Source organism: Venturia canescens, chromosome 9 (genome assembly GCF_019457755.1).
Source record: "Venturia canescens isolate UGA chromosome 9, ASM1945775v1, whole genome shotgun sequence".
NCBI classification, from domain to species: domain Eukaryota; kingdom Metazoa; phylum Arthropoda; class Insecta; order Hymenoptera; family Ichneumonidae; genus Venturia; species Venturia canescens.
The window spans coordinates 19585559-19599804 of record NC_057429.1 but is presented as its reverse complement, the minus strand read 5'-3'; the positions used below and the strand labels follow the sequence as shown (position 1 = coordinate 19599804).

The 14246-nt window shown below is 39.2% G+C and overlaps 2 protein-coding genes across 2 annotated transcripts in view; both read right to left on the bottom strand.

Annotated features, from left to right (window-relative positions):
* Positions 1–75: 75 nt before the first annotated feature.
* On the bottom strand, positions 76–4878 carry LOC122415556 (FERM, ARHGEF and pleckstrin domain-containing protein 1-like). Its single transcript, XM_043427758.1, has 10 exons — positions 4742–4878; positions 4565–4654; positions 4041–4416; positions 3849–3958; positions 3497–3637; positions 3267–3421; positions 2991–3115; positions 2766–2926; positions 2361–2620; positions 76–2269 (listed from the first exon to the last, which is right to left on the bottom strand). Exons 2-10 carry the CDS (start codon positions 4607–4609, stop codon positions 2194–2196), a joined length of 1449 nt encoding a protein of 482 aa, XP_043283693.1. The 5' UTR covers positions 4610–4654; positions 4742–4878; the 3' UTR covers positions 76–2193.
* LOC122415558 (uncharacterized) overlaps positions 4862–14246 on the bottom strand; it is a 32230-nt gene continuing 22845 nt past the window's right edge. The window contains exon 12 of the mRNA XM_043427761.1: positions 4862–4944. The gene's annotated coding sequence lies outside the window, so the exon portion shown is untranslated. The remainder of the gene's footprint in view (positions 4945–14246) is intronic.

Below are 14246 nucleotides of genomic sequence, written 5' to 3'. Positions count from 1 at the left end.
AAAATGATAAATAAATTAAAAGAGAAAATTGTTGAGGAAGATCGTTTAACAAGGTTGAATAACATTCCGCTGGGCTATGAAATTGATTAAAATTTTTATTCCATCGTTGTGATGGGAGTGACATTAAAAATTATGTCACATTTGAGTAGACCGTACATTCCGTTACAATTATTCATCGAGGGTATATAAATAGAGAAAAATTCGTCGAAAAAATTTCATTGCGAAAAACTTATTGCGTCTCTGATCAAACAATTTCACTTGAACAAAGTGTCTGTGAGAATTGCTAGTTCTTTAGTCTGGTTGAGTGACTGTTTGCTTTATTGATAAAAGCAACAGAGAACGAAACAACGATAACTTAACGGAACAATTATCGTACAATCCCTAAGCCAACGTTATTCGATGTGTAACGTTTATTTGTCAACCTCGCAAAAAAGAGGTCGAAATCTCTCTACTTTGCTTTTTTTCGATCTCTTTTCCCATCCTCGTCGTTGTATTCAATTTATTTGATTGTATGACAATCGAAATAAGCTGCCGATTATGTGAAAACTGAGCGGGGTCTCCGGGCTGAGTTCGAGCGATTCTTCGGGACAGCAAATTCTACAAGCTCACTAACGCCCCGCTCACAGAAAATATAAAACTTATTTTCAATTATATTCGTTACATGTATGTCTATGGAAATATATATTTTAATATATAAATTTTATCAATAAAATAAAAATATGACAATAATAAACGAACGTCATTAATGAAAGCGTTTAACAAAATACTTCAACTGCCATCGTGATTTAATACGTAAAACTCGGATTTTGCTGCGCACGTTATACGCGGGTACCAAATAATGGAAAAATTTCGAGATCCATTCATTCGTCCTTTCAACGTCGATCAAATGTCCGCGAAATATTTTCGAGATTCTTACAAAAAATCTATTGTTGGATTTTAAATATGTTTGGTAATAAATTATCAAAATAATTCGGTTGTCAAACTTGAGTTCTCACTGCTAAACAATTCGGTTTGTTTTTTGGAATTTTCAATTACATCAAATACTAAAAAACAGACCATCTCGTGGATAGATATTTGTATAAAGTGAATACGAATTCGAGTTATCTTAACAGATTTTCACACAAACGTCTTTTCTAAGTATGAATACACGAATGCTTTCGCCAGTCTTGAATGAGATGTGTATTTGATCGCAAAAAAAGAAAGAATTTGCAGGCAATTTTTTCATGCATATTTTTCCTTTTCTCCGTTGTTTCTCTTTGTAGATAAAAATTAATGGTGATTAAAAGCTGACCACAAAATACGTGGTTTCTTCAAAACAATGATTCTCTTTACGTGTAAATAATTTCTCTAAATCGTATACATATAAATGTGCTCAAATAATTAACAAAATTATTGTCCACCTCTGGACATAACTCATTCGAATATTCGATTGGTTCGTTACACAATTTTGCAACTTCTCGACGAGCTCAACGTGCAGCTGCCCTGGTGTGTTGCACGCGGGTATTTACAAAATTCTAACATTCATTAAAAATTATCAAAATGGACCCTTTTTTTGGTCGAATCTATTCGACTACTTAATTCGATGGGAATAAGTTTGATTCTTATCTCAAAGGCGTGTTTCTTCGATGGTAACGAAAAACCTCTGCGACACTCTCAATTGTTGAGGTTCTTATTCAATTATACTGATGATTTGTTCAAGGGTTCGAGTCGTCCGGAGACTCAGAGTAACTCCGAGAAAACTCGTGGGACAGAATTTCTATTCTGGAACGCGGAAGCTCAAAACAAATGTTCGGACTGCCTGATTTTTTGTAACTTTGCTAATTGTCTGCTTTTTGAGGCTCATAAGGCTCCGAATTTTGATTCCACAGTTACGTAATTTCGAACGTTACGTAATTCATTGCGCCAAACAAATGTGGCGTTTCATTGTGTCCTTTTCGTTCACGAACGAAATATTTTTTTACGATCTAATATTTTTTTGATTTCGTTCATTTTTTCTTCTGTAATTAACACATTCTTCCATCCACGTTGTAAGGGATATAAAAAAAAGTCGAGAGCAACAACTTCAGTTTCGCCACTTGTTTAGTACTGTGGCCTTTTTCACTCGATTCCCCTTGCCCCCTTATGACCTGTGATTATTCGAATATTTCCAACTCCTCCTTGCTTCTGCCATCGTGTACACAATACACAAGAGCCTTAATAGCTTTCCTTCCGACTGAAATTAACAGGAATATAACTCTGTTGGGTCGCACTCCTAATGACTTCCATCCATCTGTAATAACGACGAAAAAGTTTTGAGTTTACAGAAAAATTACGAGGTCCCGAGCTAGTCAAAGATACTTAAAGTTGTTTATCGTGTTTACCTTCCAAACGTAAAATCGCTTTCGGCTCGAAAGAAATAAACGTGATTTTTGAACTGCAGCTTGAATACGAAATCCTTGTTAATTCCATCCTTCTCCGATGGCGTCGAAACCGCGTAACCCAGGAGTGGCAAACATGCCAACGGAAAATCGTCTTGGTGAGATTTGTAGAAGAATAAACAAAAATTGGTGAAGACCACCCAGAGCTTCTGCCAGCCGTTGCTGTTCTTGAATTTACGCAAAAGAAATCCACTCAGCTGATTCTGAAATTTCATTAAATAATATTTAATATTTTCCTTTTTCACTGACGCTTTTTTCAAATAATTTGATTTTGCGTTTTTAGCATTCGTTTGTCAGCGAACGTTACTCAATTTTTTCCAATCGACGTTTTGCAGAAGGAAACTGTACCTGGAAAGCTCTCAATTGATCACTGTAGCTTATGCTGGTATTTCGATGCCAACAAACGTGAACAGTTGTATTGCTGCGTTGCGAGGCTTTTGCTCCTCCGCAACTCGTCCTATCGAGTTCGAGGCCGACGCCACCTACGATTTCGTCCGCTGAACCTAAAACTTTTCATTTCTCTGTTCATTTTTTTTTCCTCTTCAAAGGTTTTCAATTCAAGACGAAACTTACTGCACGACTTTAAACTCAAAAATGGAGTTTTTCCCTCGATTGTTTCGGCTTGAGCGATCGTCATGTTCAAATCCTCGAGCCAACGTTCCTTTTCTTCTTCATTATTCGCCGCTACGGTCAAGGGTCTGTTCGGATAAAAAGTGCGCATGAAAAATCTTCGTTTTGTGGACCAGCTACTCAGAAATGTCAACTCTCCGGCTCAAATTCATATCGAGTGAGAAAGAGCCCCAACAACGACAATCGTTTTGAGAAAGGAAACAGTTAAATACTGCTTACTGATTTCCATTGCCTTGTATAAGGAAAACGTAATCCGTGCCGGTTTTGTTATCGCCATCCTGCACAGTCATTCCTTTCACAGGCAATTGTCCATGCACCCGAAAACATTGATTCGGTTGCTGAGTACGGAATGTGTAGAGTAATACGTCAGAAAACTATAAAAAGTGAGAAAAACATTAGTTTCGTCTTCTCTGATCGTCTACTGCGAAGACTCGATCGCATCGACTCACCAAAAAAAACATTCTCTGCTGGAAGCCCTTGTGACTATATTTTTGCAAGCAGCCTTGCCTTATGAATCTTCGGCCTTCCTGAACCAAGTTGTCGAAGCCACTGATATCTCTCTGTAATTCACAGAGCTGGACCATGTTCTCCTGGACGATATAAAAATTCTTATAAATTTCTCCATACAAATTTGACTTTTTGCTCAAGCGATTTATACGAAAGCGAAGAACTTCGTCGACGAGAAAAGCTTGTAAAATTCAATAAAAAGCAAAAAACGAGATGCAATGTGAAGGAGAAATTTTGATAAACTTTGAACACAAAGTCTCTGCTTCGAAGCGAGCTAAAAACTTTTGGACGTACCGCTTGATTCAAAACTGTGAGTCCTTCGAGGAGAGTCTCCCCGAGTCTGTCTCTGGCAGCAAGACAATCTTCGAAATCTGTGTGATCCTTTGGGTAGTGATCCAAAAGTCCTTGAAATAAAAGGAATAGACAAATGTTGAAATGGGAGATGGAAAAATGGACGCTGGCAGGTCCATTGGTTCACAAACTCACTGTCAATAATACTGTTGTAATGTAACAACCGTTGCAACGGTTTCAAGAGGAATGAACTCAGTGGCAGGTAGCAATGTTTTTGCGACTCAAAGTCCCGACACAGTTGGTCGAAGCGTCGCGAAGTGCGTATCGAATATTCCATTTTTTCGAGCACGGGAATTAAATTCTCGAGGTACTGATCGTAGAGCGGCAAAACGTTTAAAAGTGTGTTGTAAAGAAAATCGCCGATGTTGTGACGAGCGTTGCTCTCCCAACGTGCGAGTCGCGATTCCATCTCTTGGAGGCAAGGGCCGTGAGCGTCGGCGAGCAATTCTATCAATCCGACCGCGGTCTCGCCTTCGAGATCGGTTTCTCTCGACACCTCTTCCCTGAACCACTGAAAAAAAGAGCGAAAATTCAAATTTCAAAGTATTTATTGGCTATAAAGATTTCGAGGAATTTTGCTTCGTGAAACTGTGAATATTTTTTCTTTACTAAAATAATTTCAATGCTTAATGGAAATAGAAGTGGAATTGAATGCTCACCACGTTGACGACATCCAAATCTTTTTTGTACGTTCTTTCAGTCATGAGAAGCTCTTTGGCAATGTAATAAGCTTTGTCTGTTGGCCACCTCTGCGGAGAGTTGAAAAAAAAATGTTTTTAGATGCTGAACGTGAGGAAAGGAGCGGTACAAGCGCGCAAATTCTTCGCTCGAATTACTTTAGTTTTTCGCGTATCCGAATCCTCGACGTCCCCGTTCCGCAGATTTTTCACCGGGCTCAAATCAGGAGTGTTGATGACGTTGACGTTGACGCTTATCTCCGAAACGCCGTTGCTCGGTTTGTCGTTGATTCTGCTATCGGGAAAAAACGAATTGTTGTTTTCCCGTTTCTCCGAGTCCTCCTGCTCCGGGCTTTCGACATCTGTAAGCGAGAATCGACCGTTAAATAATCCATGGAAGGGCTAACATCCTGTGGATAACTCGTGTTATTTCACTCTTAGCTGAAACGTGTGAGGAATTTAGGGAAAGCTACGAGTGAAATACAGAGTTTAAATACCCTCTTTTTCTCTCCCCATATAATCGAATAGTTACGATAATGATATGAAAAATCTTCAAACAATAACGATAATAATAACCATTGAAAAAATAAGCAGATCAACAAAATATCGAGATGTTCACATGCTGCTGCTTGTGCGCCAAGTCACGAATGGAGACAAAAATCAATTCGTTATTCGAATTAATCCTCAGTGGGGACCAAGTGATCGAACACACAGTTTCGTTTCTTGCTTCAGGGGGGACGACGACCTATCGTTTTCAGGGGTCAAGCACTTTGTTGCATCAAATTATAAAAATAGTGGCTATAAAATTAATAATATAACTTTCGTCGTTATACGATTGTTCAATCGTTTCTTAACTTCATGCACACATGCACGATTGCTTTCCCTGCAACGAAGAAACGATGCATTTTTGTGAAGAAAAACGACACTACACCAATAAAGTGCACGGTTAAAATAAGGCAATTTTGCTCCGTGGCGGTGAGAGACTAACAACATTTCGTATTCATACGCAAAAAGGATGAAAATTCTTTCCGTGAGTTAAGCAGCGACGTAACCTGCCTGCAGTTTTGTTCCGACGTTCCTTACGCTCTTGATTTTGAATCTTTGATATTCTGATTCTTTGTTTATTGTAATTAGTGGAGTCAAAAATGCTGATGGAATTGGATGAATTGATTTTTGAGCTTTTTGATTTATGTGAAATACTGTGAAATTTGGAGAGCGATTTGTTCCAAGCTCAAAAAACTTTGAGCTTCTTCCTCTCGAAATTGCTTCTCTGTTTTCACATCGACTATTTAATCTCCCGAGTCTACGAGACCTCTCGTACGACGAATAAATTGGGAGTGATAAACTGCAAACTGGTTCAAATCGTCTGGTGCTATAAAAACAAAGAGAAGCCCCTTTTCAAACTAAAACATCGAGACAACATTACTCAAAGACAAGATAACGGTTTTCGTTTCATTGGGGATTACTCACACTTGGCATTGTCATCCAGCCGACCAACAATTCCAGGAGTGCGATAAAAGATACGAATAGACAGAGAAGAGAGAGAGAGAGAGAGAGAGTGAACGAAAATGGGACGAAAGAGAAGAACTCAAATGCACATAATTGAAAAAACGAAAAACAATAATACAAGAGAAACAAAAAACCACGTTAAAACGAAAAAATAAAAGTGATTTTTGATTTGAAATAACCCAAGAGAAATTATAGACTCCTGTAAATGACTTTGTATATAATTTATTAATATCATAATTAATGTATCAATAATCAATGTACAATAGATTCCCTACAATTGTATTATTTTTTCGTCATTTCTTTTTTTCGAACATCATTCTCGTCTCTGTTTATTTTTCCCCCGTGTGCGAATATACAACATATACAAACGCAATCACGAGGGTGCGGGGGGAAAAATCTTTCGTATCGTTAACGTATAGATTCAACAAGCACGTTATTTGATCGTTAAAAAAGTGGCACGAGAATTATTACGAATGAACGAAACGATTGATTTTCTTTCTTTTTTTTTTTCATTACTTTGATTAATCCTAGCAGTAAAAAGGGAGGCTCCGTAATTGTTATTTGTTGTTATTTCTTGTTGTTATTTTGCATTTTTTTTTGTTCTCATTTCGGAGACTGATTATTTCTAGTATGTTTGGAATTATCATCGTTAGAGCGTCGTCGTCGTCGTCGTCGTCGCTGGAATGAATTTGTTATATGAAATTGAGCCAATTACGTGTCGACGTAAATTGAGTGCTTTGGTGAACGATCGCCAGGAAAAATGTTCCGATCGACGACGACGTCGAGTAAGAATGCTTTTTCTCGCTCCCACTTAATCTGCAATTGGTGTTCGAGCATTTCCCACTTTTCAAAGGGACGACCAACACTCTCGGAATCGTTTCTAACGACCATACTTCCGCTTGTCCTTATTTCAATGGATTCTCATCGCAGAATGTGCGACGAGTTGTCACGAGCATAGGATTGCCAAATTTGAGAGGTTTTCGCGACGGTCAAAAGAACGAAGAATAGAAATCGATCCGTTCGAGATTGGAAAAGGACTTTTGACGATTCGTCGTTGTCAGATACACTTTGTACCGGGAGAGTTAATTTTAGCGAAAAAAACAACGAGTCGCGGCACGACAAATTCGGCAAACCTCCTCCACTCGTTCCCTCGCGCACTGTTCGCTCGTATCGTCTGCTGGAATTTCGTAATTTCCCATGGATAAACTGCGTTGGATCGAAGCTAAATCTCGCCGGTGCGTAAATGTTTTCGTACAATGAAACATTCGCGTGCTTCAACGCCCGACGTTCCGTTTCCTCCGATCGGGCCTATTCTCTAATCATGCAAATTTATTCAGGGGACAAATTCTCGGCTATTCGTGGGATGCGGGGACTCGGTGGACCGCGTCGCGTCTGTACTAGACACGGTGAGAGACATATTCGGGAGGAGGGATGAAAAAGGGGTTGAAAAACGTAAAGAAAACGAGGAGCGGACGACAAACACACTCGTCCGACATTCGTGGAGCTAATTTTACGATTGCAACGATCGACGGGCGGTGATTACTCCGGTCCAAACATAAAAACAGCCCCGAGTCCTTCCCCGCCGAGAAAAAGGATTTTCCGAATTGCGCAAACGCTTCCGCATCAACCGACGGTGGACCTCGGACCGCTGCTTTACGTTTGGACCGTTCCTGGGTTCCTGCTGCTATCATGCAGTGATTGAGATCGCGATAAACAAAGGATCGATCTTCGACTCGTGCGAGAAATCTCTAAGGATCTACTGCTACGAGAAAAAGAACAATCGAAAGTCGATCGTTTGTCGGAACAACTGCGAAAATCCTCGATTCGAAATTCCTTTGAATTTTGCCTTTCCCGAACAAATCGACTTCGAATTTTCATCTGTCACCGTACAATTCGTTCTATCGCGTTTACCTCGCGTTAAACTTTGCCGAAAATTACGATTCGTCGCCATTTTCACAGCTCTGTACACTCTAGACTCGTATGTGTGCATTATGGTCGAAAGCACGCTTATAAACACGATGAAAAATGGCAGTGGCTATTCATTATTTTCGTTTATATTTATATATATCGTCAGATACATATGCGACGATATATATCCGTTTTGTAAACACAGATGATCAGGGTCTCGCTACGCAATGGTTCACAAATGTGATATTATTTATAAACAGTCAGATTATTATCGGAATCAAATCAATTATATGTCCATTGTATATACGGATGCGGGGAAGCTCAGAGTACCACACAACACAGGAGACGGGGGTATGAGAGAGATTTACATTTATTTATATATATTTATGAGCAGATGGATGAGAATATCGAGTTTTTCCGAGTCGACGTGTGACTCGCCATTGTTTTTCGTGGAGCTCCGATTCTCAGATTTCTGCAACCATGTTTTCACGTCATTCAGTATTAATTCGGATGCTATTGTTTTGGAGGAATTTAGCGTTTTTGGAATTCGAGTATTTTCGGCTGGGCGATTGAAACGAAAATTAGGGGACCAGAATCAAAATTTCAGGTTTTTTGAACGAGCACCCCCGAACGGGATTGAAAAGTTGTTTGGTTCAGAATTTCAAACGTGACGTTGGCAAAGGGTTCGTTGGAAACGAAGCTACTTTTCTTCATTCCGCTTGTTTGAGAAGTCTCGGAGCTGGAGTTGCAAAAATCGTTTCTTTGAGTTACGAAATGAGCGAGGTTTTTCCTCAGGAATTAATAGAAATTTGTTGAAAACGAAGTTGTGAAAAAGTTGAAAATCATAAAAATCGATTTTTTTCAACGAATTTACGCTTTTCGAGCGACTTTGAGCCTTTGGGTCTCTCCATCACAATGGAGACTTGCGTTTCCTGGTAGAACTGAGAGTCCGGATGAATCGACTCGAAAGTTAGCCGCAGTGACGCGGAGAAATGTTTGCCCAAAAATCTGAGATGTTCGGAGCAAGAAAAACTCGCGACAGGATGGATCTCACGAGAATGTGAGCACAGTGTTGAGTGATAAACATCTAGACGTGATTGTAACCGTTGATAAAACATTGATTTAAAAACACGGGGGATGAGATAAAAATTCGATGGTTGTGAAGAGTTGTTCGAAGTGAAACTCGCTCTATAAATAGATCTGATAAACTCTATTAAAGCCTCCGAGGAATCCAACGAGTAAACTATTGATTCTCACATCGAATATCGACATTTTGAAAACCACTTGAACAGTCGATCTCGTTATATCTTCGATTGGATCGAAGCTCATTTGACGAGGCTCAAAATTGACGTGACACCGAATAAAATTCAATAAAAAAACGAGATTTTTTCAACTTTATAAATTCATCTGTTCGTGGATCAACACGAGTATACGTTGCGACGTAAACTTTGTTATAAAATCTAAGTTTATCATTAGAAAATTCGACACTGTCAAAATCTCGATATATAGAAACATTTGAGTATACGCGTCGACGGTTTCTATGAAACATTTGGAACAAAATTTCGAGAAAATTTGAAGAGTTTGTCTCGTCGTAAGCGGCCAAAGTGCGCGTTGTTCGATGAATCACGAACGAGAGAATTAAAGTAGGAAAAAAACTGTGACAGAGAGAAAGAGAGAGGGAGCGGCGGGGGGGCAATAGAAAATCGAGGGGCACGCGAGTCCGACGGAAGGAAGAGTTCGGAAAAGCTTAGAAAAAGTGTTGAAAAAGAGTTTTTGGCGCGGAGCCTGAAGAACCGTCCGATCTTCCTTTCGTCGGGTTCTCTGTGGTGAGCTAAACTAATGAGTGAAGATAAGAGAAGTGTCGGACGATAGAAATGAATTTGGTGAGATATATTGGCATTGGCAGCTAAGGAAAATGATTAATTTTTCGAGTAACGTTCGCTTGTGATTCTAAGGAAATTACAGCTAATGCAGAACAAAAGAGAGAACCGATCGACTTTAAAACCCATACGAATTCTCATGGGTTTCGACGAGACTGAGGATTCCTTACGAGTATCGATAAACCGCTACGATAATTCTTTGCTTATTCGCTTCCCCTCATCGTGGTACGTGGTACTCGGCTCTTTGCAAATCATTTCCCGAATTCATCAATTTTTTCATTCTTCTCTCTTTATCGAATTTACTTCATTGATTCGCTATTTTTGTTTTGTTATTTTTCTTTTCTTTTGCTTTTGCTTTTGCTTTTGCTTTTTTTTTGCTCTTCTCCGACAAGGATTTACTGCACTCATAGATGAACCCATCATTCTGGATAGGCTGGTAAGAATCGATTGGTCAGTGTGCGTGGCGTTGCGTGAACCATTACGTTACGCACCTGGTTGACCCGGAACGGCACGTGCCAAGCCGGCGAGTTCACAAACCCGTTCGCGTAGCCCCACCGGTTGTAATCACCACCTGTCAAAATCGTTACTCCATTTTCATGAAAAGGCAAATTTTTGTCATTTTTTCCCAAATAAATGAATAGAATAAGGGGCTAGGGAGCTACGGACGAAATATTGTGGATCGTTTGAAAGAAACGGTGATGAGGATCGACTGGGGCGACGAGATGATCGATGGGGTGGTGCTTAGATTCCTCATTATTTTACGAACGCGATCGACACGTTTCAAAATTCGTGCGAGACTTTAATTCGCTTCAATAATATTACGTCGGTAATTATTGAAAGGAGGAATAAACGAATAGTTCTTTGTGAGATCGATACCGATTGATCAGTGCCTGAAAAATCTGAATCTTCGTTATTCTACCAATAACTTGTTCCCTAATTGCAAATATTACGAATTTCCAATTTATAGTTTTTATATATTCTTGGTTTTATTATACTAAGTCGTGTTTGATCGGGGCGAGGGGGTTTTCTGCTTGTTCTCGGTCTCTTTCCTTTCCTCATTATTTTGTTCTTCCTCGTAACTTTATATTAAAGATATTGTTTATCATATCGAATACATTATTCAGTCGTTTGCTAATTCGTAAAAGCCGAAACAACGGAGTTTTTTATATTTATTTATTTATATTATGTGTATATTGTGTGTGTGTGTGTGTTTTCGCGCGTCTGTGTCCTTGTGTTCATAGAAAAGAAAAGATCTCGATCGAAACGCGATGTTCGAGCGATTTCTGTGTCGATTTTTCATCGAAATAATTTTTTCCTCGTTAAATATTTCTTAGGGAAGAGAAATTAATGATTTCAATGAGAAATGGAGGAGAATTTGCCAGGATTTTTCTTCAACGACGACTCCGTAGAACATTTTTTCCCCATTTTAATATTGGTCTGCTCGCCCCCCAACCGGGAACAAATAAATTTCAGTGCGTAGGAAGAGCACCAAAATCGAGAAGATTTAAAAATTGCACTTTGCCCGTTATTCCACAGTATTTTTTCACATTGCTCAACTACGAAGACGCAGAAGATCATTCCTGGCGCAGGGTTTTAACCGAATAAATAATAGTGCGTAATAATTGTGCGATGATAATGGGTCTGCAGACGATGCACGGATGCACAAATAAAAACTTGTCCATACGCACGAGCGAAAATCCATCAATTTCATCGGAATTCGAAAAACTTTTTTTAAGAGTCACGGATTTCCCAGCCAGGAAAATCGACCAATTGCAGTAGTTTTGTGCCATTTTTTCCAGAGCAGAATAAACGTTTATGAAAGCGTAAGCAAAAAAGAAAATTGATGGAACGAATGGATTTTCACGAGCGTAATTAAAATCATGGCACGAGCTCTCTGTCGTGACGACAATATTTTACTCATAATTATACATTATCAGAGGTTTTCAATGGCTAAATTCAACGTTGGAAGTGTCTCGGGGTTCGAGGCTTTTTCGGGCTGGGGTAAGGAGGGGGCGCAACTCGCATGCCGAAACGATAATTCACATATTAACCAACACAAAAGTCGTTAATGTCGAGCCTAAAACAGATTTACCGCAGCAACAATTCAACAACTAGATCGTCATTCAATCGCTCTCGTAATTCATCGATTTCATCCAAACCCTATCAAAGACTTTTGACTACGCCTAAGAAAGGAAAAAACGAATTTTTCTCCCATGATTACTCAGTCATCGAGAGTCATTTTTTCACAGAGGCCAGAAACAGTTCGGCTGCCCTGACTAAAAGATTGTTTAAACGATTGAAAAAACAAGGGGGCTCCGATTTCTCTGGAATCGACGAGGGAGACGACAGTGCCATCGTTTTTTTTCTCATCGGTACTCAGCGCAGGTTCGAGGTGACAAATTTTCGAGGATAATCGTGCAAATAATGCCGACGAGTCCAAAATGCAGGCAGCAGCCAAAAGTAAGGGGCAATTTCGTCACGAAAATTGTTGTGCTTACTCAATTAAGTGCGAAATAAAATTCTCTTTTACTTTTATAATCGATCCTCGTTCTCAGCGATTTTAATAATTGCCGAACGACGGGACGATTTTATTCTTTACGTATGCATCGAACGGTCCCGGATAAACCGGTCGTTTCGTCAGCCTCTGAAATTCCAGTCGACGATTCCCCAGCTTTTGACAGCCAGTCATTGCAGCGATGAATTTTCAATCAATTTTTATGACGAAACATTTTTTATACGATTTTGAATAAATTCGATCGAATTGATCGAATTGATCGAAGTCACTGCAGGATTTTGGTCCAAGCTTGGAAAATTGTCGAAACGAATTTCTGAGAACGAACAACTTTGAATTTCGTCCGGAATCTCGATACATATTTACGCGTTTTTTTATATTTGTTTACATATTTGTTTTTATTGCATTATTTTATTTATTTAGTTCTTGCAGCTATTAACCTAACTAACGCTCGTTGGGAATGCGGGGGCCCAGGTGGGACGATAAAATTGTGCTGATAAATTTTGGTGTTTACGAACGACGAGTATTATTTTTATATCACGGTGTAGAGTAATTTTCCTAAATTTTCTAGCTCAACTCTCGCCTATTCTGCAAAGAGTTATTACGAAAACATTCCGGAAGCAGATATGGGCACATTTCATTATTTTTCCATATCGTTTGCCGCAACGATTTTTCTCATTTTTCTCGATTTTTGCTCTCCTGCTTTTTATGCATTGAGATTGAAGACACTGAATTTCGTTTTATGAGACAGAACTCTGGCTACACTCAGCAAATGGAATGAAGGAGTTGCAAATTCCTCCAATTTCTTTCTGGGGTTTTTAAAAAGTGCTGCCCAGCATGTCAGAATCTGAAGGAAAGCCATCGTAGAACCATAGAAAATTGAGGGAAAAGCAACATTTGAATTTAACAAATTTTCAAACATCCATTTTTTTGCTGAGTGTACATCGATCGAGGGAGTCGAATCGATACTCTGTTTTCTTCGTTTCATTAATTATCCTACTTTCAATATTACTCCTATGCCAGAAAAGATATGTTTTTGTGGTTGGTAGAAAATGCTATGGAAAGTATTGATGAAAATCGACGGTGGAGTGAGAGGAAAGAGGTGAAAAGCTGTTCAATAACAATAATTCGATGCGCCCATTTCTGTTTCTGACAGTTTCCTTTGCGTTAATCTAAAGGGGGAGGCACCGGTCGATTTATTCGCGATGATCGAACAACGATCTCGTATCGTGTTAGCCGCGATTTCGTTTTTCATGTTTATTTTGTTTTTTCGGTTTTTTACTAGTTTTAAGTTTGGGTGCCGAACGGGAAGACGTTGACAGGAATTTGTTTGGAAACGCTTACGTCGTTTCGAATACATTCGATGGGAGATACGACTCGTGACGAGAACAAACTTTTAAGCTATGCAGTGCTGAGTAAAATAGTACAAACATTGCATAAAAAAATGTTTTTTTTTTTCTCAATGTTTAATGGAAGTGAATTTTCCTTGAATTTGGAAGTTTTTTTTCTGAAAATACTTCCCATTGTATAGAAAAGGAGAAAACAATGAATGAACCGTTCCGAATTAGGCCCGTACAAAATCTATTTTACACAGCAAAGCTCTGAAAATTTCATCGGTCGTTGTGTCGTCACGTAAGTCTAATAAAACGTGATTTAAATCGCTACCCGGAAACCGAAATTTCAACGCGAACGTCGAGAATTCGATTCCCTCCAATTCGAGTGGAAAAAAGAAAAAATTCATTCAGAAAAAACTGCTGTCAAGTAGGACGTCGCGACAATCATTGAACGAGGCTAAAAAGTCGTTTCGGTTGGCGCGAAATAATGACTCGTTTTCAATAACTCATTTCCCCCGTCG